The 26,382-nt window shown below is 37.9% G+C and overlaps 1 protein-coding gene across 11 annotated transcripts; it reads right to left on the bottom strand.

The window, feature by feature from the left end:
* Window positions 1-6,080: 6,080 nt before the first annotated feature.
* On the bottom strand, window positions 6,081-21,518 carry atic (5-aminoimidazole-4-carboxamide ribonucleotide formyltransferase/IMP cyclohydrolase). Of its 11 annotated transcripts, none has more exons than XR_008602572.1 (18): window positions 21,332-21,518; window positions 21,011-21,137; window positions 20,729-20,872; window positions 19,016-19,104; window positions 18,536-18,687; window positions 16,286-16,442; window positions 14,643-14,768; window positions 14,438-14,545; window positions 14,261-14,346; window positions 14,086-14,175; window positions 13,239-13,364; window positions 13,041-13,133; window positions 12,774-12,956; window positions 11,868-12,023; window positions 11,084-11,184; window positions 10,216-10,357; window positions 8,191-8,314; window positions 7,633-7,752 (listed from the first exon to the last, which is right to left on the bottom strand). XR_008602572.1 is itself a non-coding variant. In XM_055013045.1 (17 exons), exons 1-17 carry the CDS (start codon window positions 21,348-21,350, stop codon window positions 8,261-8,263), a joined length of 1,953 nt encoding a protein of 650 aa, XP_054869020.1. In that variant the 5' UTR covers window positions 21,351-21,518; the 3' UTR covers window positions 7,910-8,260. The 11 variants fall into 11 exon arrangements, 5 of the variants coding, with proteins under 5 accessions (XP_054869016.1, XP_054869044.1, XP_054869020.1 ...); XR_008602569.1 differs by lacking the exon at window positions 7,633-7,752 and adding an exon at window positions 7,910-8,127; XR_008602571.1 differs by lacking the exon at window positions 7,633-7,752 and adding an exon at window positions 7,910-8,086.
* Window positions 21,519-26,382: the final 4,864 nt, after the last annotated feature.

Genomic DNA, 26,382 nt, shown 5'->3' with positions numbered 1-26,382 from the left:
TGACGTTGTTGTCACATGTTGGACGACATACGAAACTATGACCTTTTAGTGATATTTTGGACGACACACTAAACTATGAAATTTTTGTGCAATTGTAAAAACATCATAGAATAGCATTTCGCTCTAAAAATGTCAGAGTATGGCCTTTAGTCCCGGCTGTCTGAAGTAGGTAAGGAACAACACAAAAACAGCCCAAACGCTGGTTTCCAGAGGGTTAGACGAGTATTTATTTGAAAGAGTAAGTTTACAACAACACAACATGTGAGGCCAGCTCAGCTTCCCCTCGGAAGAGGTGCCGCCACCTGCCAGATGAAGGAGCCTTTTGAGAGGCAGCTGGCATCGTGATTGGACTGTACTTTGGTCTGTTCCAATCCAGCTTCAGCTCCAGAGACGGCAGGCGGGACGAGTCAACGGAGGCCTGGTGGACGAAGACATGCAGCTGAGTACAATCCAGAAAACAACAGAGGAGGAGTGCAGCAGACCAGGGCCAGAACACACAGAGTAGCATCGTATGTCTCTTAGAAAACATCATAGTATAGCCTTTGGTATGAAAAAACACCATCATATACATCGTATATTGTACAAATAACAAGTCAAAGGAAAGAGACATACATTGTAGAATTGTAGAAATTGTGGGCTGACTGATTTACTGATTGTCAGTATTTTATTTTTTACTGATTTACGGTAATAAATAAATTTAAAAATGGCGCTACTTTGGCTCTGAACCTTTATCTACCTGTGGTGGCTCTGTCTTCTGGAGTGATTTGATTGGTTATACGTCACGAATAAAACTCCTTTAACTTAACATCTGTAAACAAAACAAAAACATATCAACAAAGTTTTCTGTTAGAGTTTGTGTTCTTCAAAGTTTAACTCCAAGATTTTAAATACTTTCATTTACTGCAAATGAATATCTACTCCAAATGTCTCACTAATAATCATTATCAGTCTTAAAAACCCACAAAACACCCCTCTATACTCGACCACACTTAGTACAGTCCGGTTCCCCCTTCTATAAATCTGCTTGGAATCTTCCACTTCCTGTTTGTCAAAGTGGCCTTCTACCTGGACAGGTTTTGTTGGAGCTCATGCAACAAACATTTTGGGTAACTGCACTTTAATATGGATGGATGACACTGAATTAGAGTCTGTTTTAATGAGGCTGAGTTAAGACGTGTAGCTCTGTCATTAAATAGTAAATTATTTCTCTGAATTCACAGAGAAAAATCTGAAATGTTTGCTAGGTTAGCGTCCCACATGTTCTTTGGCTCAGCTAAAGCTAACTCTCTCCAACTTCTGGATCTCTTGAGTTGCTTGTTGTTAAAATATCTTGCTAGAGGTGCTGAAGCTCAGAAAGTCTGAGATGTTTGTTCAAAATAAGCTCATTCTCAAGTCTTATCTAAACTGTCCTCTTTTGTTTGAACTTTCCCTAAACTTAGGAGTTAATGACAGAGCAGCACATCCAGACTCAGTCTCATTTATGTAGAGATTAAACTTCAGTGTCATTCATTGATGTTAAAGTGCAGTTTTTCAAATGTTTGTTGCACATGCTCCCGACCAAACCAGTCCAGGTGGAAGACGACGTGAAGAGAAAGCTCCAGAGGATGAATATCACACATTTACATTGGAAATAAATGTCCTTTAATTAGACATTGTCATGCAAAAGTTGGATTTCCCTTTAATGATGTTCAAATCTTTGTTGAGTGTTTTGTTGATGTTGGTTTCAAAATGTTTTCTGACACTCGGCCCCAAAGATTAAAACCTTTTACGGCTCACAAGCTGCAACAATTCACACATTATCAACTATCTTTCTGACTAAACTAAGATAAAAAGTGAAAAACTGCCTGATTCCTGCATCATGAATGTAAATCTTTTTGGTTTTTATGACGGTAAACTGAATATATTTGGGTTTGACATTTTATATACCAAAACAAGAAATGAATTACTGGAGAAAACAACAGATTAATGGACAAAGAAAATGTGTTTTCCAACATATATGGCTGAATTACTCCACATTACAAGATACATACAATTTGAATTCAATTTTATTTATATAACACCAAATACAGGTCAAATTGTCTCAAGATGCTTTATTTTTATATTTTTTGTCATATTTAAAATGTGACAAAATAAGAAATTTAAACCTCTTGACTAATCCAGTTTATTACTTGGTTTTTAAGAGACTAATCGACAACTAAAATAACTTTCTCCACTAAAACATGAGGTCAAATAGAAGGAATAGTTTTAAATACTGCAGTCCCACGACAACAAGGATGAAGTTTCTCAACAAAAACTAAATCTGCTGGTGGATTCCATTAAAGTCCTAATAAAGGATAATAAAGTGTGATACTAAAGGTTTGTGGCGCTAAAAATGTCAAAGTAAAGATATGAAGTTGAACATCTGGATGGAGGTTGATAAAAGTTGACCTCCCTTCATTTCTCTGGAGCCGACTCCATGGATTTTATGGATGGTGGTTAAAGACCTGCTCTTCTAGTCGTCTTCCTTCTAGTCACTGTAAAAAGTCAGTCCATCCTGGCCGACTTCAACATCTCTTCATGACAACTTGTTCTGCCTCCAACCTCGTGGAAACTCCAGAAACTCGGGAAAACCCGTGGAGACTCGAAGAACTCGTGGAGACTCGAAGAACTCGTCGGGCGGGGGAAGGTGTGGTGGGTGGTGGGGGAAGGTGGGGGAGTAGAGGGGGGGAGGCCGCCACCCACGTCCCCGCCTACTCTCCACCCTGACTCCACCCAAACTCCGCCTTGGCTCCACCCATGTGGTGACTTCAGGAACTACGATGCCAAGGGGACGACGAATTTATTTCTTTTCATCTGATCTGTAGCTCAGTGAGTTAAGGATTTGCCTATGGAGCTGCAGGTCGCTGGTTCAAGACCAGACACTTCTTAAATTTTCTCAATATCCTGACAAAGACAAAGAAAGAAAAAGGCCAGTGGCGGGTCTTGAACCTGCGACCTTCGAATCTGCAGGCTCTCTTCTTATCCTCCTGAGCTACTCGCTCAGATACAAAGTCTTCTGGTTTTTGCGCATTTATCATCTATTTTTTGTCATTTTCGAGTTTTTTTTTAACTCGAGTCTCGACTCGACCGTTTTTCTCAGGAGGTTGGACTTCAGCCTTTGTGCTGGAGGGTGGAACCCTCAGTTCCAAGACTTTCCAAGCCTCCAGACCTCCCGAGTCCTCAGGACCTGAGCTTTCAGACAGTCTGAGGGCTGAAATTTTCTAAGTCCCACAGTAGTTCTCTGTTTGTTTGAACCTTCACACAATCTGAGGGCTGAAATTTTCTCAGTCCCACAGTAGTTCTCTGTTAGATTGAACTTTCAGACAGTCCAAGGACTGATATCTTCTAAGTTCCTGAGTAGGTCTCTGTTAGTTTGAACCTTTCGACAGTCTGAGGAATGAAATCTTAAAAGTTTCTCAGTACTTCTCTGTTGGTTTGAACCTTCAGACAGTCTGAGGACTGAAATTTTAAAAGTTTCTCAGTACTTCACTGTTAGTTTGAACTTTGTGGTTAACAGAAGCCTTGAAACTTGTGACCATGAGTCTTGATTTCACATTTAGACCATCCATCGGAGTTCTTCTCAGACCTTCACCTGTGGGTTTTTTAGAAATCCTCAACAAACTGATTCTTTTCACTGAACAGTAAAGTTTGTGGAGATCAGAAGGTAACATTAGCTTGATCGATGCCTTCAACTACTAGTAGACTTTATCTGGAAAGCAGTTTTCTGAAATGAGTTCTTAGTAAATCTGTCCACAATCAAACCAAGAACATAGAAAGAGGAAATGTTTGAAGAAACAACTTAATGTTTTCGTTTCAGACTAGAAAACGCTTCAAGACCTTTATCTGTTTTTGCTCTTTTTGATCGTTTTATTCTCTCTTCTGTTGAATTTGATCTTCTAAACTCTAACTGGTGTCTTTTCAAATGTTTTGTCTTTAGTTTGATTCTTCTAAAATGTTTAGTTTTGCTCTTTTCTCACCTTTTCTTTTCTAATGTCTGATCTGATTTCCAAATGTTTTGTCTTTTTAATGTTTAATTGTTTTTTCAGATGTTTTATCGGCTTGTTTGAAAAATTTCCTTTTCTTTCCCTGTGTTTAATTTTTCGATTAAATCTTTAAGGTTTTTCTTTTTAAATGTTTTACCACCTTTTAATGTTTAATTTTCTTTTTAAATGCTTCATTGTATTTTCTGTTTAATTCCTATTTAAAATTTTATTGTCTTGAAGATTTAATTTTCTAATTAAACATTTAATTTTTTAGTTAAATGTTTTGTCTTTTCAAAGGTTTAATCATCTAATTAAATGTTTTGTATATTTTTGAATGTTCAATATTCTTCTTGTTTAATTGCATTTTTTAAATGTTTAATTATCTAAAATATTTCATCTTTAATGTTTAATATTTCTGTTTAAAAATTTTTGTTTAATTTCATAATTACGTTTTGTATCTGTTTAATTATCTAATTATTTTGTCTGTTTAATGTAATTTAATTGTATTTAATGTTTAATTTTCTTTTTTAAAGTCTTATTGTATTAAATGTTGTTTTCATTTGATTTGCTTTTTTAATGTAGTTTATTTAATTTTTTTCTGTCAAAATTTTAACCCCAACCTTAAAATTTAAACAAACCCTTAAATTACAATGAAAATACTTTTTTTGTCACAATCATGAGTTAGTCAATTATTCAGTTTATTAAGCTTTATTTGTTTAGCACCTTGCACACAGACAACAAAACTAAACAAGCAAAGAGAAAAAAAACTATGCTAAAACTATGATTAAAACTCAAAAACATGTTTAAAAAAGTAATCTAACATGGTAATAAAATATGTTGTGTCCAGGGGATGGAGGGAGTTTATTGAAGTCTTCTTGGGCTCACATGGGAAATCATTTAAAATATAAACTTGATATTCAGTCCAAGGAAACCGCAGAGCGACAGAAGAACCAACAATATCTCCTGTTTTCTCCTTTAATGAGTCGACTCTTGTGCTTTCAGACCAAAGAACTACAGACTCTTCACAACCTGCTCAAACTCTTGGTACAGGACCTCACCACACGGGTCAAGAAGGTTTCCATCTCATTTCTACTCTGAAGCTCACCTTCTCCTGCTCAAACTGCTGACAAATGTTTCTGCTGCTCTAAAGTCTGGTCTCCAGAACTTCCTAAAAACTCTCAAAGTCTCTTCTGCTGCAGGTTGCTTTGTAGAACTGTTGCAGAAAACCTCACTAAACCACATGGAGGGGCCTCAAGATAATCATCCAAATGAAACCATACAAAAACCAAACTAGTACAACCTAAACACTAAAGTCTCCTGCAGCCTACCAGAGAACCTCTGAGAACAGAGAATCAGGACAGGAACTCTTACCTTCTGGACAACCAACACTGATTCACAAACAAGAATACAGAATGTGTCTGACCAGAAACCTCTGAAGACTCACTACAGCCAAGATAAAGACACAACTCAGCTGCACCAAATCCACTAATCACTGCACACATTAGCACCATGTGCTAACTGTGGCTAAAGAACCACATTTACCAAGACAACTATCCAGTACAAAGCCCTAAAACACACCAAGAAACACATTAAAGACAATTTTACTGCTGGAAGCTGCAAGCCAACGCCTAAAGAACAAACTAAAGCAATGGAGCCAAACCCAGTTCAGTGGTGAACAGAAGCAGAGGAAATGTTTGTCTGCAGCTAAATAAAGCAGGAACACACTGAGCTGCTCAGGTGTTCCTGATAACACCAAGCTGCTCAGGTGTTCCTGATAACACCAAGCAGCCACCTGGACAGCCAATAGGAACACAGCTTACTGGAATTCCAGAGGGCTGGGTTAGTCAAGGAAATTTAGTTTAAAGTTGAAGCAGAAAGTTAACAAAGAAAGTTGAAAACCACCTTCTGATACCTGAAATCTCTGAGTTTTCACTCAAAGAATGCCTGAACATGTCAAATTGGTTCCATAGTAGAACCATCATTGTAAAAACGTCATAGTATGGTGTGTTGCTCAAAAAACATTAGGACCCAGCTGTCTAGGGTCGCCGAGGAGCAACACAAAAACAGAACAAACGCTGGTTTCAAGGGGGTTAGGAGGCTATTTATTTGAAAGAGGAAATTTACAACAACACAACATGTGAGCAGAAAAATCAAAAAGTCTGTCTTTAGTTCAGCTGAAAATATTAGTTTTTGTCTCTTTTTGTTGACCAAACTTTTCAGGAAGTAGATGAAGAACAATTAAAGCTCTCATGTAGAAGTCCAACTTATTTTGGATCCTTGTGGAGAGTTTAATCTTAGAGTTTGTATAGCTGTTGAGTTTTTAGAGTCATATGGATTTTTTTGCCATTTAATAACCGAGTACTGAAATAAAATTACAGTTGTGGATTTCTGTCATTTAGTCTGAACTAAACAAATAACAGCAGCATAAATCTCAAACGTCATTATGAGGAATCTGGATTGAGGTTTCTCACTTGATAATGATCAAAACATGAAATTTAGGTTGGTTTAAAGGAATATTCCACCTTAAATCTTTGGATGTTGACCTAAAAGGCTGGTTTCAGGAAGTATTCCATCTGCAAGGTCCTCAAACGTCCACCTTAAAGGAACACTCCACCAAAAATCCTTGGACATGCACCTAAAATGTTGCTTTAACCGAGTATTCCATCCAAAATCCTCAGAGACCTGAGGGGCTGGTTAAAAGGAATATTCCACCTAAAACCTCAAATATAGACCCGAACAGGGTGGTTTAGAAAAAAATCCTTCAATGTAGACCAAAAAAGTTAGTATGGAGGAATATTCCAACTGAAATGTAGACCTGAGAAGTTGGTTTGGAAGAATATACCATCCTAAACATCCTTAAATGTAGACTAAAAGACGGTTTGGAAGAAAATTCCACCTAAAATCCTCCAATGTAGACCTAAAAGATGAGTTTAATGGTATATTCCACCTAAAATTCACTACTATAGACCTTGGAGGTTGGTCTGATGGTATATTCCACCAAACATCCTTGAACATAAACTTAAAAAGTTCGTTCAAAGGAATATTCCACCTAAAATCCTTCAACGTAGACCAAAAAATCTTGGTATAAAGGAGTATTCCACCTTAAATGCAGACCTAAAGGATGGTTTGGAGTAATATTCTGCTCTAAAATCTTCCAATGTAGACCTAAAAGGTTGATCTGATGGTATATTCTACCCAACATCCTGGAACATTTACCAAAAAGGTTGGTTTAATGGTATATTCCCTAAAGAACCCTTGAACATTGGGCTTATTGGTATATTCCACCCAAAATACTTGTACAAATACCAAGAAGTCAGTGTAAAGGAAATGTAGACCTAAAAGGATTGTTTAAAGGAATATTTAAATGATTATTTTCATTATTTAATAATCTGTTATCAGTCAGAACCCTGGCAAACTTATTTTCATCAGTTTTTTTAGTGGAAGTCACAAATAAAGGAGCTCTTGGTTTTTCCCGGCGTTACTGAGTCCAAAGCTGCTGTTTCAACACAGAACGTTCACATGCATCCACAAACCTCTCAGCACTCAAACACCCACAGACAGGAGGCCGGCTGGACCGAGGCTCGGCGGCGTCCTCAGACCCACGAGTCGGGGAGTCGCTGAACTTGTTGGTCCGGTTTGAAGGCCTCCGTGTGGTCCAGTAGAAGTCCACGTAGTCGGTGTTGGCTTTGAACCACAGCGACTGGCCGCCATCAGGTGGACCGGCTCGTCCTCGTAGGACTCCTCCTGTAGCCTTGAGGGAACCACAGGAACATTCAGTAGCTGTTGGAGTTCTTCCTGTCAGGCTCGTGGTAGAACGGCTCTGAAGAATCTTGTACTTGTCTTATTTGGAACAATCTAACATCCTAAACTGTTAACAGAAGCAAAAGAAGCAAACACACAAGCATAGATTAGGACTCACACTAGATTTATTTTAGAAAACAAATCAACTTAGAGGCATTTGTTCACACATGTGGCTGAATAGGAGGCCGTCCAATCAGATTGGAGGTCTTCACTCTGTAGGTTGTTTGTTGGGTGAGACTCTTGGACCTCCATCAGCTGACATGGATGTTTAATGGTCTTCCTCTCTAGCGCCAGATGATTCATCCATGAATTCAGCAGCTACAGACTGAAATGAAGCTCATGCTGCCGTTATTGAATTCCTGTTCCAGATCAAATGTTCGGAGCTCACCTTGAATGCAGCCGTCTGCTGTCTGATAGTTTTTCTCATTGTAGTCTTCAATAAAATCTTTTTCCTCATGTCAGGATGTGGTGAGACTCTTTCTCAGTCTCTGCAGACGTCCCTCATTGTGCATCTCCAGAGAAGAAACAGAAAAACTGGTCACTGCTTCAGCATCACAAACGCTCTCCAGCATTGAGAGTGTTTTAGGAATTCATTCATTGTGTTGTGAACTTTGAAGGAGCAGAAACTTTACAGCTGCAAAGGTATGAGCTCCAATTCTGGATGTTTTAGGAAATGAAGTTCATCAAATGAACACTTGATTTTTGCTGATAACTCATTAAATTACTGAAGAAATCCAACATAAAAACCTGTAAACTCTCAGGCAGCTTTTGTTAAAGTTTGTCTATAATTCTATCATCATGTTCTGGAACCAGGACTCTGCAGAAGTTCCTTCAATCAGATACTTGTATGTTTCTATTTAAGGCCTCAGGTTTGAACGTACAGCAGAGGATTAGAAAGGAGTGATTTTAATGTTTAAATCAGTCCAGTAAATGTTTGGAGTAAAAATGATAAAAAATTTTGATTTAGATAGATTTGTGTCAAATAATATTGTAGATTCTCATTTAAATATAACCAAATTAGTTCAGTGTATTTACATTTTATAGAATATTTGATTTCTTAATCTCAATACTATAGGATCTGACCCTAAATATTATAATAATGATGTAAAATTAAATAATAAATAATATTGTAGTGCAGAGTCATAAACTTTAATCAGCTAAACTTACATAATCAATATCACTGCACAATCTTAACCTGAACATTCATATTATTGAGGTAAATTTACATAAATCATGATATTCTAGAGTCTTAACTGGAATATTTCTAACATGAATCTTTTTGTATTGTGCTGATAAACAACAATAACCCGACTTTCAGATAATATTTATTGTCTGTGGTTGTGAGACTAAATTCCTCCACATTCTGGAACTTTCCCTGCATCCGCTGTAGGAATAAATAAAAATAGAATCTGTTCATTTCCACATTATGCACATTTATTTATTCTTAATATCTCAGACTGAATGTAGCTGGCAGTAAAAACAAACTCATCTGCTGGACTGCATTTCCCAAAATGAAACATGGACAGAATTTAACACTCATGTATCCATGGCAACGCTAAAGTTTCTGCTTCTTACCAAAGTTCACAACACAAGATTTTAATGTAAAACTTCAGGGATGACTGCTGACCATAAGTATTCTGATCAATACTTCATGATCAACATCAGGACAGATGTTACAACTCCAGCTGTTCCATTAGACTGCAGTTATTCACAGAGAAATTAAAACATCACATTCCTCATGAAAACTCGATGGGACTTTTATTAAATAATTATTTTTGGCTTTAGAAGCATTTTTCTTTACTTATTTATTTTTAGATATCTCAGACCGATACACTTTGCTGGTTTGCAGATAATTTCATGTACAATGACAATAAAGATTTTCTATTATAACATATTTTGCTAAAACAAGAACTGCAAACCTTCTCAACCATCTCTCAGGCTGCAAAATTCCAACTGCAACAAAAAATTATCTGATGTAGTTATTGTTAGAATCTTTACTGAACCAGCCCTGGAATTAATAAAAATCTGTATATGGATATGATTTTCTCTGCTGGGACCACTAAAAATGCATACAACAAAGTAAATCTCTTCTGCACTGCACACATACTACACTTTTGTATAACTCTGGATGTCAGAGTAAAGGCAGACAGATCCACCGATCAGCCACAACATTCTGACCACTAACAGCTGAAGAGAACAACATCCATCATCTTGTTCTAATGCAACGTTCTGCTGGGAAACCTTGACGTTCATGTGGATGTTTGACATGTACCACCACCTAAACACTGCAGGACACACAACCCCTTAGTCTCCATGGCAACAGCAGTCCTTGATGCCAGCTTCCTCCCTCAGCAGGACAAACTAAAACTACTCAGGAGTGGTCCGAGGAACAGGACAGAGCTAAGCTGTTCACCTGGGTTCCACACTCCCCACATCCAGATCTGATTGAGCATCTGTGGGATGGTCCAGGATCAGCCTGGTCTAGGTAGGACCCACCCTGCAACCCACAGGATCCACAGGATCCACAGGACATCCCCAGAGGTTCTGATGAACCACTGGGTCTGAGGAGTTTTAGCAGCATAAAGGGACCAACACAGTATTAGTCAGGTGGTCAGAATGTTATACTGTTATATTGTCATGCTGATTATAAGATCAGTAAATGTTACCATCAATTATAACGTCCACATTGATCAGAAAAAAAAAAACTATCAGTTCATTCAGAAACTGTGGGGTTAAACCTAAAAACACAGACCTCAACAGCAGTTTGTTTCAAAGCAGAACACCAGCTGGTTTTCACTAAAGAAGCTTTCAGAGCAACAATTAAATGACAGTTTTGTTCTCATTAAGTTCAGAGTCAGCCAAAATAATGTACACACATCAGGAAAAGAAAAACTTTTATGAATATTTCATTTGTATAAGTACTTCTACACATATAGATACCTCTTTCAAAGTTTGATCAAATGACGATAACTCTGTGTCCTGTTGTACGATGTTTTCCCAACAGATGGCGCTACCCTCATGAATGGAGCATCAACAAGTGACATCTACAACACAACAGAAATGTCTGGAAGCCAGTGGCCACCACTTTGAGCACCTCTTGTAATTGTAGAGGCCAAAGATAACTTTTATTAATCTCGTGATGTCTGAATAAATTTGGTATTGAAATATTTATGCAAGTTTTTCTTTTCCTGATGTGAGTAAACATTATTTTGACTGACTCTGTATAATGGGTTTCTGACAGGTCACCAGGCAACATCTTTTTATAATAATGACAAACATACCTGCATTCTACAGGAGTGATTTTCCTCATGTGCAGGTAAAGATGTGTGAGGAGCTTAGAGATGACAGGAGCAGGAGTCATCCTCACTAATTCAACTTCCACCTAGAAACAAAGACCACAAACAAAAACACTGATATACTATCAAACGTTCAACCTCACAGCCTCACAATATCTGTTTAGCCTTTGAGCTGATGGTGATGCTGGCTGGGAAGTTAACAGACACTGCAATCCGACTTAAAACAGTGAACCAACTGCATTTAGAGCTAAACAGACAGCACAATTAAAAAAACAGACGGAATACTTCTGAACTGTTTGAACAGTTTATTTGACCTTGAATGAGCATCAACAGTAACTGTGTCTCTCTCTGTTAGTATCCCAAGTCAGAAGTGCAATTAGTGTGTTACAAAACAGTGCCTTTGTGATTTCTACACTTAAGTGATGAGAGCAAGAATGCTAAAGTATCAGGAATGTTAGAAAATGCTTTCACGCTGATGACACGTGGCTGTAAGTGAGAAGTGTTGCTCAGTGGTGGAAGAGCCGCAGGTTGGTGTGCACCAGAGTGATGCCCTGCTCGTTACAGGCGTTAATCACAACCTCGTCAGCAGCAGAACCAGCTGGAGCTGCGATATACTCAACACCACTCTACAGACACACAGAGGGAAGAAATGTGAGTAAAGATGGTTAGAAAGAGTCACAGTTGGCAAAACGTGGTGACATTCCAACATGCAAACATTCCACCTGCATTCCTGTGAGCACACGCTTTGAGTGACGTGTGGGATATTTACCCGTTTAGCACGATCTATGTTATCTCTGAAGGGGAAGAAGGCGTCAGAGCTGACAGCCACGGCCTGCATGGAGCTGATCCAGTTCTTCTTTTCAGTCCCTGACAGCAGCTCGGGCACCTCTTCATACATCGACTTCCAAACTGCCAAGTCTGGGCCCTGCCAGCACAAAATAGACACATTACAAAGGTTTTAATTGGGTCAATATATAATTGCAGGACTTTTTGTAACATAGTGTACAGGTAAGATAGTTGACATTTTTGCTGTTTTCAGGCCTAAAATCAACATGGCCCCCTATAACCAAACACCACATGGCATTTTTACACAAAGATTCTTCTAAATATTACATATACAACTGAGTAAAATTGAAAGTTATTTAGAAAGATATTGTAGTAAACCTGTTGACATGTCATAAATCCACACTTGACTCACACACTACTTTATATTAAATAACTCAGAAAGCCTTGGAGTCTTGCCAGTCTTTTCTTCAGGAGGAAATGACATCATGTGAAGCAGGTCATGTGATCTGGAATTAACACACTTCCTTGAGAGGTGTTTTTGTAATGGGGAACTTAGTTGAAAGTGATTTCTGGGACACAGACACAATTTGTCATTTTATTATTCAAGCCATTTATCAAAATGGCTTGAATAATAAAAATGATTGTCAACTATTAAATTGGTAATAAATTAAAAATGGCAACTAATCAGTTCATGAAAGTAAAAGTAAAGTTCTACTGGCAAAATGGGAAATAGCCCATGCACCAATGCATATAGAATACAAATACACCCAAAAGTCATTCTTCAAAAAAAAAAGAAAATGCCACAAAGAAAAACTAGAACCTTTACCTACAACCAAACTTCTGCTTTATCGTAAAAGCAGAACAATGCTGCCTGTTTTCATCCCCTTACCTCGCCAATGGTGTCGCTGACATACTGGTCGATGGCGTTGGCCATCTCCGCTCGCTTCACACCGCTGCGAAACTTCATGTTCAGGACACGAGGGTGGTGTCTGAGCCACCAGTTATCAGCTTTGTCACCCGCCAGTCGAGTGCAGTGGATACGAGACTGCTGACCGGCGCCGATACCAATAACCTGCAAAATACAGACGAATGTAAACAGAGAAAAATTCTGGCTCATCCAGATTCCTTCTTCCAGCTTTTACCTGCCTGTTCTCACCTGTCCATCCTTAGCGTAGCAGACAGAGTTGGACTGAGTGTACTTGACAGCGATGGTGGCCACAGTGAGGTCACGCACAGCTTCTTCTGAGAGCTTATGGACACAAACAAGAAAAAGGATGAACACTTTATCATTTAGGCTGAACTGTGTCAGTAGTGAAAGAGGAAAGATATAAGAAAACACACAACAGTGACTCACTGAGCCCTTGGAAACAACATTGCTGAAGAATTTCTTATCGATCAGCCCTCCATTCCTCTTCTGCTTGAGGTAGAGACCAAACAACACTCTCACCTCCACGTCATCAGGCTCATATTCTGGATCCATCTGGTAAGAAGACGCACGACGTCAAAAACGGCAAATAAACAACGATTTGAACTTTGATTGTTAAAAAAAAAAAAAAAAAAAAAAAAAAAACAACAACAAAACGATTATTTAAATCTCTCATCTTGATGACACGTCTCACATACTCAACACAGGGATAAGATATGGTCTGCATTTCAGTAACGGCTGGCCTGTTTGCTTTTGTTGGTTTGTTTTTTTTTTTCATCTGGGAACTTGGGTGTTTATTGATCCTCATGTCGTCCTGCGGGTCAAAACTGACCCGGTTTAAAGCTTGAAAATATGGGGGGGGGGGAACAACATTTTCACAGTGAAACTTCTAATGTCCACATTTTCCAAACTTTTTGTGAAATCTTTGAACATTTTTTGGTGGAAAAAAAGAAATGTTAAAAATGTTTAAGAACATTGACAAAAAAAAAAAATCACCCAAAATCCAGCGAAATTCGCTGGATTTTGGGTGATTTTTGTGTGAATGTTCTTAAATATTAGAAGTTTTACTGATATATATATGTAATTACTTTAGATATTTTTAGGATTTTTTTAGTAATTTTTTTTTACTCATTTTTAAAAAAATATTTACAAGAATTTTCTTGCCAAATTTGGTGAATTTAAAAAAAAAAAAAAAGGTTACAAAGTTAGATATTTTCATGACACTTCTGTGCATTCTAGGCTCTGATTCAATCAAATCTGACAAGGCTGCTCTCACCTGAAGCACGCAGTAGTTGCCATTCTTCTTCTTTGAGAGGATTTTGAGCGCCTCCTCATCGTAACCAGGAGCGATGATTCCATCTGACACCTGAGAACAATCAGACCGAATCATGGTGAAGCAAAACAGTATCAACTAAAACATTCATTTCCTTTCATCTATATTTGTTCTTTACCTCTCTTGATATGATCTTGGCGGTGGGAACGTCACACACATCAGACACAGCAATGAAATCTCCAAAAGACGACATTCTGTCTGAACCTGAAGATGCAGAATGAAAGCAATTCCATGTAAAAGAGCTCAGGATACAACATGCTCCAGGTTAATTAGTGCATTATTCAGTGTTTTCCACCTCTTGCTCTTGCGTAGGCTGTGGCCAGTGGGCTGAGATCCTTCAGCATGTCGTGCACCATGCACACTTTGGCTTCCTCCTCAGTCAGAGGAACTCCAACTGCAGCTCCTTCACACCAAACATCATCATTCCCAGATTTAAGGTGTCAATCTCCAAATCCACATTAGTATTGTTGAGACTGAGTTTGAATATCTCTCCGTCTTACCAGCAGGGCTGACGTGTTTGAAGGAAGTGGCAGCAGCCATGCCAAGAGCGCTTTTAAGCTCTCTGACCAGCTGCCAAGCGTTCAGAGCGTCACACAGGTTGATGAAGCCGGGGGAGCCGTTGACCACTAACATAGGAATGAAGCAGGAATCAAAAGAAATGAAGTTTAAGGGTAAATCAGTTACAGTTCTCTGTAATTCTATAGGAATTATCCTTGGAAAACAACCATCTGCTACTGATTTATCTGTCTCTCCTCACTGCACAGATTTTTGGTCAAATAAGGCGCCTTCTTCTATCAAACGCAGCATTTTATTTAGTCGTCTTTTATCATGGTCACTTAAGGGAGGCAGGAATATAGGGCCTCCTGTTTTTTTTGTTTTTGATGGAAGCCATTAGTGTTTTAATTACTCCACCAAGGAGAGCAGAACCTCAGGGGAGTGATGTGACGATTGGCGTTGGTTTGGTCTGTCTCTCTATTAGCAACATTACTCAAAAACAGATTTGGATGAAATTTTCAGGGAACGTCAGAAATGACACAAGCACCACCTGATTAGATTTCGGCAGTGATGTGGCTCATAGTCTGGATCCATGGATTTTTTAAAGATTTCTGCATCATTGCGAGATAGCGGCACAGCTTCACTGTAACTATGACAACAAGTGAACACTAAGTCAGCTGCCTGCATATTTCGGTCACGCAATTCGATATCCGTACATAACATATCCATGCATAACACATGCCAGTGCTCACTGCAAGGTAATTTTTTATTTATTCAGTTTGTGGGCAGATCTATAATAAATGACCGGATTCTATGTTGTCGTGATTTCTGAATACACAAATTGAGGAATGAGCAGCCTTGGAGGAGTACTGCGCTCTGAGTGCTTTTCTTGTTTAGCAATCTAATGATTCCGTATTGCCAAACAAAAACAAAGCTCGCACATATTTTTGCAGTAAATGTTGTGATCATCATTTCCAGTAAACACACAACTTGTGGTGTTTGGTTTGAGACAACACTACTCTGTCAAAATACAAGTAAGCATCTAATGTTCAGTGTTCTACATTGAAGTTTACTATTGAACAAATGCAAAGTGATACGCAGGGAGCACACCTGTACTCATGCTGCCATATTATATAGTAGACCCCCACAAAATGTAACATGCCAAAAACACCAGGATGTCCTACTACATGTGGTCGCATTTGAAATACACAAGCCAGCATGTGTTTGTTACTTGGTTGTTCTCTTTACACCTCTAACTAGTGAGCTTTAGAAGTTAAAGGTGGACTGTGCTACAACTGGACAGAGGAAGTCTCGCCGATTCCATTTTCAACCTGTAAGCAAAACTAAGATAATCTGGACAGATCAGTGACTAACACCCCTGACTCAGGCATGGGAGACTGGTGGTTGAAATCCCGGTCAGGGTGCAGTTATCCAGTGAAGATCCTTAGTCAAGTTCCTGAGCGTTTCCCTGCCCGCCTACCTCTTATATCTACTCTCAGATGTACGTCGCTTTGGATATAAGCGTCTGCTAAATGATCTCAACAGTGATACTGATCTCCACAGGGGCATATTTCCCAACATGTCAGATTATTTGATTTGAAGACAAACATTGTTAACATTGAAGACATGTGTTGTGATATAAGCGTACCTTTGAGTGGCAGGGCTGCTCGCAGGGTGTAGAGTTGGGCAGGTGCTTGGTGGGGGTTCATGCCGTAACGGAGAGGCAGCTGAGACACACCACAACTGTACTGTCCACAAAAATAGTCCGAAATCGCCTCATCGTACTGTGCTGTGTGTGTGAAGGCCTGAACGGGAGATAAAACAGACAGAAAAGACATAAATACACCATAGCATGCTTTATTCATGCAGGTATAGAAGGTGGTTGTTATTAAATTCGGCTGGTTATTTAGTTGACATTTTAGTGATATCCAGTCATTTTTTATTAATAAGTGATTGTTTCCATAATAAATAATTATGGAATTTGTAAAGACATGATCATCAAAACCTTTTTTTTTTTTTTTTTTTTTTTTTTTTTTACTTTTAATCAAAAAAAAGTATGCAAGATATATCCCCTGGACTTCAAAAGTCCCTCGATTATATAGTGACCCATCAGATTGAAGGCATGTCTAGCCTGACTGTGAGGTAAAAGTGCACCTGTGGTCAAGTGTTAAACTCTGTAACCTAAAAAACACTCATGATAAGAAGTCCTCAGTGGACTTTGCTTGGAGGTGAGGGTCAGTCTAAGACAAACAACATCATCAGGGCAAGTTGGAACAGCAGAAAATTCTCATTTGGGATCATCTGCATGTCCCTTTATCAGAACCAGCCTTAAATTAAGACTTGGAGCCAATTTTGTAGAGTATGAAGAATTCCCTAAACCGTGTTACACGTTTGGCCACTTGTGCAATGAAATAGTAAAAACAGAACTTTTGCCTAAAACCTCCTGGATCCTCTTCTGTGTGACTTTAAAATGGCATTTTCAGATTTTCATCTCAGGATTATGACAGAAGAATTCAGGAAACAATCTGTCTCAGTGCTTTTTTCCATGTGTTGCTAAAGTTGTTATTGCTGCTGCACTTAAAACGAGGGCATCAAGGGTTTTCTGACAGGTGGTTATTAAGACTACGAGGTGTTTCATGATGTTTTTACACTTGAAGAGCTACAGGGAGAAAAGCGGGGCAATTTTGTTGCACTTGAAGGCTGCAAAGGGAAAAGCGTGTTAGGAGATATTGTTGCCCTGGAAGAGCTGCAGGATAAAAAAAAAACTGTTAAAAATGTTGTTGCACTAGAAGAGCTATGAAGAGAAAAAACTGTTCTATAATGAAAACTGTTGCACCTGAGGGGCCACGAAGAGAAAAACAGTCCTACAAGATGTTACTGCAACTGACAAAGTTATAAAGCAAGTAGTTGCATTTGATTAGATGCTTGGTCTGTAAAATTTCAGAAAAGAGTGAAAAATGTCAAACTGTTTTTCCCAAAGTCCTATATGACGTCCTCAAATATCTTGTTTTGTCCACAACCCAAAGATTTTCAGTTTACCCTCATAATCGAGCAAAGAAACCAGAAAAATTCTAATTTAAGAAGGTGGATTCAGAGCATCTAGAATGCTTTTTTAAAATTTAATTGTTATTCAAACTGATTTATTAAAGTAGTTGACAACTACTTGTTTAAATAGTTAGCAGCTCTTGTGATCACAATTTCCCAGCAGCAAAGTTAAAACAGTCAAACAGTTGTTTTATCAGACAGTCTAAAATCAAAACATAATCACTTCATTTTCAAAGAGGACCAAGAAAACTATTTTAAAAAAAAAAAAATCTCATTCGATACGGTAAAAGAAATCTATCTTTTTAAAAATTAAATATAAAAAATACTTAAATGATCAGAACTGTTTGAGAATTATTCTCTGGAAATCAATTCATTATTTCAGCTCTGCTGTAATGTGCTTGAATTAAGATTAATTAAATAAAAATTATTCATGAACATTTTAAGAAATTCTGAAAATACAAATCAACTTGAACTTCTGAATGTTTCTGCAGAACTTTATGGTGTCAGAGTGAAGCTGACGTTGACTTTTCTGCATATAAAATGTGATCACTGCATTTTTTTTTTAACGGGAAATTTTGTCATGATTAGTTCAAGAATTCTAGAGTTATGAGCAAAAATGTGTTTTGGGAGATCGCAGTGACCTTTGACCACCAAAATCTAACCAGGCCAAGTGAACCACTGAGCTAAATTTGAAGGAATTTCCTCCAGACGTTCAAGAGACTTTTGGAAAAGTTGTATCTTTGAGGATTAAAAAAAAGTTCTCCTTTTCTTGCACTCCAGTGTTTATAAATCAGAAAAAGTCTGATAGAAATTCAAGTCACACAGCTGCAAGTTGGCGAAATAACAAACTTGCTTTTAAGGCCAGAGTCCTGCGTGTTTCCAGAGTCGTATCTTTGTCGTCTGAGCTCTCCATCTCCTTGGCAACCAGCGAATAATCAGCAGGATCACACACAATGGTGACCCGAGCGTGATTCTTAGCTGCTGCTCTCAGCAGAGTCACACCACCTGAAAAGAAACACACAAACACTGTTAAATAATCATATATATTTGACTATTATTGAGGTAGAGAATATATTTGAGTTTTTTTAATGTAGTTAAAGCTGAACCTTCATGCATTACTTAAGCATTTACATTTTATTAATTTATTTTTTCCCCCCTCATTATGAGCTTTATTAGTGACTGCGGAGATTTTGGAGAAAGACAGCAGGGGAATGACATGCTGTAAAGGTTTGGGTGGGCAAGGAAATAAACCAGGGACTTGATGGCATTATTTTTTAATATATTCTAAAACTACTACACATACTGTTCATGCCACATCATCAGCTTGACTTACCGATGTCAATCTGCTCTACAGCATCCTCCACAGTAACATTGGGGCTGGAGACGGTCTTTACAAACGGGTAGAGGTTGCAAACCACCACTCTTGAAAAGACGAGTCAAAGAAATTAAGTTTATATTCATTATCTGAAAACACACACACAGTTTCCATCTCCACACTAACAGCTAGAACTCTGAGCATCAGTGAAAATACTATGTAAAGCCATTTAAAATCAGAGAAGCAACACTAATGTGAAAAAAGTACTAAAAATTGTAGGAACTTGGGCCAAAATCCTAACAACTCAACATTTTAAGTGTGTGCAGCCCCTGATCTAAAAAATGCCTTAAGGACAAAGACAGACTCATGCAATTCTAGCACTGAAGGCATGTTGATGTTATTTGCTACTGAAAAACTATGGAAAATGTCACACCACACACTTAAACACAAATCAAAAAGTAAAATTTCAGTATTAGACAGGCTTAGAAATGAGAGAATTCTCAGTAAAGTTAGAAGGAACATGGGTGTCAAGAGGATCCACGTGTTCATATTTACAATAAGTGTTGACAGTTATTACGTTATGGAAACAAGCCTCCTAAGTGTACAGCTCATACATAAATAAGGACAACCTTCTGCTTTAATGACCCATATCTATTTGCATTCTGCTAATTTAAGCTTTGGAAGTGTTAGAATTGTGAGGATAAGCTCCATTTCATCTGCTTCCAGTGTCACAGCAGTGCACTTTTCCTCACACTCTCTATGCTGCTGTTTGTCCCTTTAATGCAATGTGTTATTGCACACATATGGTATTAAAGTAACAATCTCCTGACCTAAAGAGGCTGCTCATGCTGTGCAAATTTGCAAATAAAGCCTGTAAGAAAAGTAAAAAATAAATAAAGAAATCAGCTGTGTGCAGGTTGAGCTTCATCTCTTCACATGATCCATTCAAACTCTACTGCATTTCTACTCAGAATGTCAACAAAACCCAGAAACTACTGATGTTTCATTTAAATATATGTGTTAAGCGTCAGTATTTAGTAGCTTTCAGATCTTAATCTCGTGGTGTTACATTTAGCAGAGACAACACGGTGAAATGTGATTTAATGAGATTCTTTTTCTCCCAAACAAATGAGAGTCACAGGATGAGCAGCAGGTTTCCAATTATCCAGCTGCTAAATCAACGACACACGATTCCTGATCACAGATTACAAAAGGCCTCCAATCTACAAACATGTTACCTCATGAACTGAACCCGTTACACTTTGTGGCGTTTTACTTCCAATTCAGCTTTACCTTTGCTTTTATAACTGCACAGAAATCTGCCATGCTGTTGGACAGCTTACAAAGCACAGTGTGAACTTTACATGCTGCTTAACAGATGCACAAAACTTGCATTTCTTGTACAAACTTTGATTTTTGCAATACGAAACATCTATGATAAACATTCCTCCGTGTTTATCCAACATTTTAAGCTGTGTTTTTCTTAGCTTTTTAAATTTAAGAAGCTGTTTGAGACACTTCTGCTTCCAAGAAAATCACTTTTAATTTGGAAACTAAATCGAGAATGTTGTAACGTCAGTCTGTGTTAAAGCACCTCAGCACTTGTTTAGTTTCCAAACAGTTTTTACTGTGTTTTTGTTTTTAACGGCAAGAAAGGATTCAGTACGTTCAGCTAGGAGTCATAGTAAAATCAGATTTTCTGAGTGTTTCTGTGTTTTAAACTCTCCTCACCTGACCAGGCTGTAGCCCAGCTTCTCCATGTCTGCAGAGTCACTGGGGCTTTTTCTGGCCAGGATGCCTCCGTGGACAGCAGGATGGAGCGTCTTCACTCTGCCTCCCAGCATCTCTGGGTGTCCGGTCAGCTCAGACACATCCCTGACACACAGCACACACTCTGACAGGTCAGGAAAGGCCTCCTACAGGCTTCTACTGCATGGAGTTGATGTGGACAAACAAACAAAAAAAAAACACATCTGCACTGAATTTCATTTTAAGAGCTGCTTTTAAACCCACCTGACTGCCAGTCCAGCTTCACGCAGGGCTTTGGCTGTCCCACCTGAGGCCACCAGAGACAATCCAACGCCCACCAGCCTTTTGGCGAAGTCCACCAGCCCAGTTTTGTCTGAGACGCTCAAAAGTGCTGCGAGGACAGATGGAGGACAAACAGAACCTCTCGGACTCATTCATACAAACGCAAAAGACGCGTAAAAAGCGTTTTCTCGTGAAACAAAGCTGACCACGTTGGCTAATGTTAGCCAGTGAGCTAACAGCATGCATGTTGCACAGCAGAACTTTACTAATGACGACAGAGAGTTGATTAAAATGCGCTCTTACCGAGCTCCGCGGAGGCCATGTTCACGGTCACAGAGTCGGTGGCGCAGCTTGGTTCTGGATGTCAGCTGGGTTTCTGCTCACACGTCCCTCAGTTTCACTATCGGTAAACGTTGTAGCGCAAAATCGAGGAGGTTGAAACAACTCTGCACGCTTTTCAAAGCTTCATCATGTGCTTCAAAAGTAGAAAGACCCGCCCCGCTGAGGTCGGCCCGCCCCTGACGCACAAACGCACCCAAAAGAGCCACAAAGGCGCAGGAAAAGCGCATTTTACATCCGCACAACACAATTCCAATTTTTTCCTTCGTTTTAGTTCCAAAAAGTTCACATGTAAGCAATTATCTTTTAACAAAATATTATGAACAACCTGAAAATTCTTAAGAAAAACAAAATGAATTTCAGCAACATTATGCCTCAGTTCATCATTTACACATTACAACTTCTCGATCGCAGAGTGTCTACAAAGGCACAGAACACTTAGTCACAGGCAATGTTCCCTGTAATTTTTCCTGAGTGTGAGCAAACACACAAACTCCCTGAGTGTCCCTTGGACCACTGTGAGCAACATCAGACGTGTGCACTGTGGTCACACCAGCATCACATCCATTCAAGTTACACGGTTCATTAAAAGAATCAAATGACAGCATTTACATTTCTGTTAAAACACTTTGTCAACAGGAGCCAGTTGAAGGCTGCAGTGATTTTAGTGACACTACAATGTATAAGAGTGAAGTTATTGAATATTTGTCTCTCTTTACTGTTGCAGCGGTTTTGCAAATTGCAGACGGACCCTGTTCACTCCATAGACACCAATGTTATTCAACAATGATGTTGTTGGATCTTCTGTCGCTCTGCAGTTTCCTTAGACTGAATATCAAGTTTATATTTTAAATGATTTCCCATGTGAGCCCAAGAAGACTTCAATAAACTCCCTCCATCCCCTGGACACAACATATTTTATTACCATGTGAAATTTTTTTTTTTTTTTTTTTTTATGTTTTTGAGTTTTAATCATAGTTTTAGCATCGTTTTTTTCTCTTTGCTTGTTTAGTTTTGTCATCTGTGTAAAAGGTGCTAAACAAATAAAGTTGAATTGATAAACTGAATAATTGACTAACTCATGATTGTGACAACAGAAGTATTTTCATTGTGATTTAAGGGTTTATTTCATTTTTAAGGTTGGGGTTAAAATCTTGACAGAAAAAGAAGATTAAAGAAATAAACTACATAACAAAAAGCAGTTAAATCAAAGGAAAAAAATTAATACAATAACACTTTTAAAAAGTTTTATTATTAAAAAGAATTAAGAAATTTAAGATGTAATTTTCTAATTAAACATTTGATTTTTTAATGAAATGTTTTGTCTTTTTAAAGGTTTAATAATCTAATTAAATGTTTTGCATTTTTAAAAATGTTTAACATTCTTCTTGTTTAATTGTAATTTTTTAAATGTTTAATTATGAAAAATATTTTATCTGTAATTTTTAATATTTGTATTTTAAAAATTTTGTTTAATTTCATAATGATGTGTGTTGTATCTTGTTGAATTATCTCATTCAATATTTTGTCTGTTTAATATCATTTAATTGTATTTAATGTTTAACTCTATTAACTCTACTCTAGGGGGATAAGAAGAAGGACTACCAACTGGAAGGTCACAGGTTCAATACCCACCACTGGCACTTTTCTTTGTTTGTTTTTGTCAGAATTTTGATAAGATTTAAGAAGGGTCTGGTCTTGAACCAGCGACCTGCAGCTCCCTAGGAAAACCCTTAACTCACTGAGCTACAGATCAGATGAAAAGACATAAATTCGTCGTCCCCTTGGCATCGTAGTTTCTGAAGTCACCACATGGGTGGAACCAAGGCAGAGTTTGGGTGGAGTCAGGGTGGAGAGTAGGCGGGGACGTGGGTGGCGGCCTCCCCCCTCTACTCCCCCACCTTCCCCCACCACCCACCACACCTTCCCCTGCCCGACGAGTTCTTCGAGTCTCCAAGAGTTCTTCGAGTCTCCACGGGTTTTCCCCGAGTTTCTGGAGTTTCCACGAGGTCAGAGGCAGAACAAGTTGTCATGAAGAGATGTTGAAGTCGGCCAGGATGGACTGACTTTTTACAGTGACTAGAAGGAAGACGACTAGAAGAGCAGGTCTTTAACCACCATCCATAAAATCCATGGAGTCGGCTCCAGAGAAATGAAGGGAGGTCAACTTTTATCAACCTCCATCCAGATGTTCAACTTCATATCTTTACTTTGACATTTTTAGCGCCACAAACCTTTAGTATCACACTTTATTATCCTTTATTAGGACTTTAATGGAATCCACCAGCAGATTTAGTTTTTGTGAGAAATTTTATCCTTGTCGTGGGACTGCAGTATTTAAAACTATTCCTTCTATTTGACCTCATGTTTTAGTGGAGAAAGTTATTTTAGTTGTCAATTAGTCTCTTAAAAACCAAGTAATAAACTGGATTAGTCAAGAGGTTTAAATTTCTTATTTTGTCACATTTTAAATATGACAAAAAATATAAAAATAAAGCATCTTGAGACAATTTGACCTGTATTTGGTGTTATATAAATAAAATTGAATTCAAATTGTATGTATCTTGTAATGTGGAGTAATTCAGCCATATATGTTAGAAAACACATTTTCTTTGTCCATTAATCTGTTGTTTTCTCCAGTAATTCATTTCTTGTTTTGGTATATAAAATGTCAAACCCAAATATATTCAGTTTACCGTCATAAAAACCAAAAAGATTACATTCATGATGCAGGAATCAGGCAGTTTTTCACTTTTTATCTTAGTTTAGTCAGAAAGATAGTTGATAATGTGTGAATTGTTGCAGCTTGTGAGCCGTAAAAGGTTTTAATCTTTGGGGCCGAGTGTCAGAAAACATTTTGAAACCAACATCAACAAAACACTCAACAAAGATTTGAACATCATTAAAGGGAAATCCAACTTTTGCATGACAATGTCTAATTAAAGGACATTTATTTCCAATGTAAATGTGTGATATTCATCCTCTGGAGCTTTCTCTTCACGTCGTCTTCCACCTGGACTGGTTTGGTCGGGAGCATGTGCAACAAACATTTGAAAAACTGCACTTTAACATCAATGAATGACACTGAAGTTTAATCTCTACATAAATGAGACTGAGTCTGGATGTGCTGCTCTGTCATTAACTCCTAAGTTTAGGGAAAGTTCAAACAAAAGAGGACAGTTTAGATAAGACTTGAGAATGAGCTTATTTTGAACAAACATCTCAGACTTTCTGAGCTTCAGCACCTCTAGCAAGATATTTTAACAACAAGCAACTCAAGAGATCCAGAAGTTGGAGAGAGTTAGCTTTAGCTGAGCCAAAGAACATGTGGGACGCTAACCTAGCAAACATTTCAGATTTTTCTCGTATCACACTTTATTATCATTTATTAGGACTTTAATGGAATCCACCAGCAGATTTAGTTTTTGTTGACAAACTTTATTCTTGTCATCGTGAGACTGCAGTATTTAAAACTGTTCCTTCTATTTGACCTCATGTTTATTAGTTTTAGTGGAGAAACTTATTTTAGTTGTCGATTAGTCTCTTAAAAACCAAGTAATAAATTGGATTAGTCAAGAGGTTTAAATTTCTTAGTTTGTCATACTTTAAATATGACAAAAAATATAAAAATAAAGTGTCTTGAGACAATCTGACCTGTATTTGGCGTTATATGAATAAAATTGAATTCAAATTGTATGTATCTTGTAATGTTGGAGTAATTCAGCCATACTTGTTGGAAAACACATTTTCTTTGTCCATTAATCTGTTCATTGTTTTCTCCAGTAATTCATTTCTTGTTTTGGTTTATAAAATGTCAAACCCAAATATATTCAGTTTACTGTCATAAAAACCAAAAAGATTTACATTCATGATGCAGGAATCAGGCAGTTTTTCACTTTTTATCTTAGTTTAGTCAGAAAGATAGTTGATAATGTGTGAATTGTTGCAGCTTGTGAGCCGTAAAAGGTTTTAATCTTTGGGGCCGAGTGTCAGAAAACATTTAGAAACCAACATCAACAAAACACTCAACAAAGATTTGAACATCATTAAAGGGAAATCCAACTTTTGCATGACAATGTCTAATTAAAGGACATTTATTTCCAACGTAAATGTGTGATATTCATCCTCTGGAGCTTTCTCTTCACGTTGTCTTCCACCTGGACTGGTTTGGTCGGGAGCATGTGCAACAAACATTTGAAAAACTGCACTTTAACATCAATGAATGACACTGAAGATTAATCTCAACATAAATGAGACTGAGTCTGGATGTGCTGCTCTGTCATTAACTCCTAAGTTTAGGGAAAGTTCAAACAAAAGAAGACAGTTTAGATAAGACTTGAGAATGAGCTTATTTTGAACAAACATCTCAGACTTTCTGAGCTTCAGCACCTCTAGCAAGATATTTTAACAACAAGCAACTCAAGAGATCCAGAAATTGGAGAGAGTTAGCTTTAGCTGAGCCAAAGAACATGTGGGATGCTAACCTAGCAAACATTTCAGACTTTTCTCTGTGAATTCAGAGAAATAATTTCCTATTTAATGACAGAGCTACACATCTTAACTCAGTCTCATTAAAACAGACTCTAATTCAGTGTCATCATCCATATTAAAGTGCAGTTACCCAAAATGTTTGCTGCATGAGCTCCAACAAAACCTGTCCAGGTAGAAAGCCACTTTGACAAACAGGAAGTGGACGATTCCAAGCAGATTTATAGAAGAGGGAACTGTACTAAGTGTGGTCGAGTATAGAGGGGTGTTTTGTGGGTTTTTAAGGCTGATAATGATTATTAGTGAGACATTTGGAGTAGATATTCATTTGCAGTAAATGAAAGTATTTAAAATCTTGGAGTTAAACTTAGAAGAACACAAACTCTAACAGAAAACTTTGTTGATACGTTTTTGTTTTGTTTACAGATGTTAAGTTAAAGGAGTTTTATTCGTGACGTATAACCAATCAAATCACTCCAGAAGACAGAGCGACCACAGGTAGATAAAGGTTCAGAGCCAAAGTAGCA

The sequence above is a fragment of the Amphiprion ocellaris genome, chromosome 1 (genome assembly GCF_022539595.1).
Source record: "Amphiprion ocellaris isolate individual 3 ecotype Okinawa chromosome 1, ASM2253959v1, whole genome shotgun sequence".
Classification (NCBI taxonomy): Eukaryota; Metazoa; Chordata; class Actinopteri; family Pomacentridae; genus Amphiprion; species Amphiprion ocellaris.
Note: the sequence above shows the minus strand (reverse complement) of the source record. Positions and strands in the feature narration are given on the sequence as shown.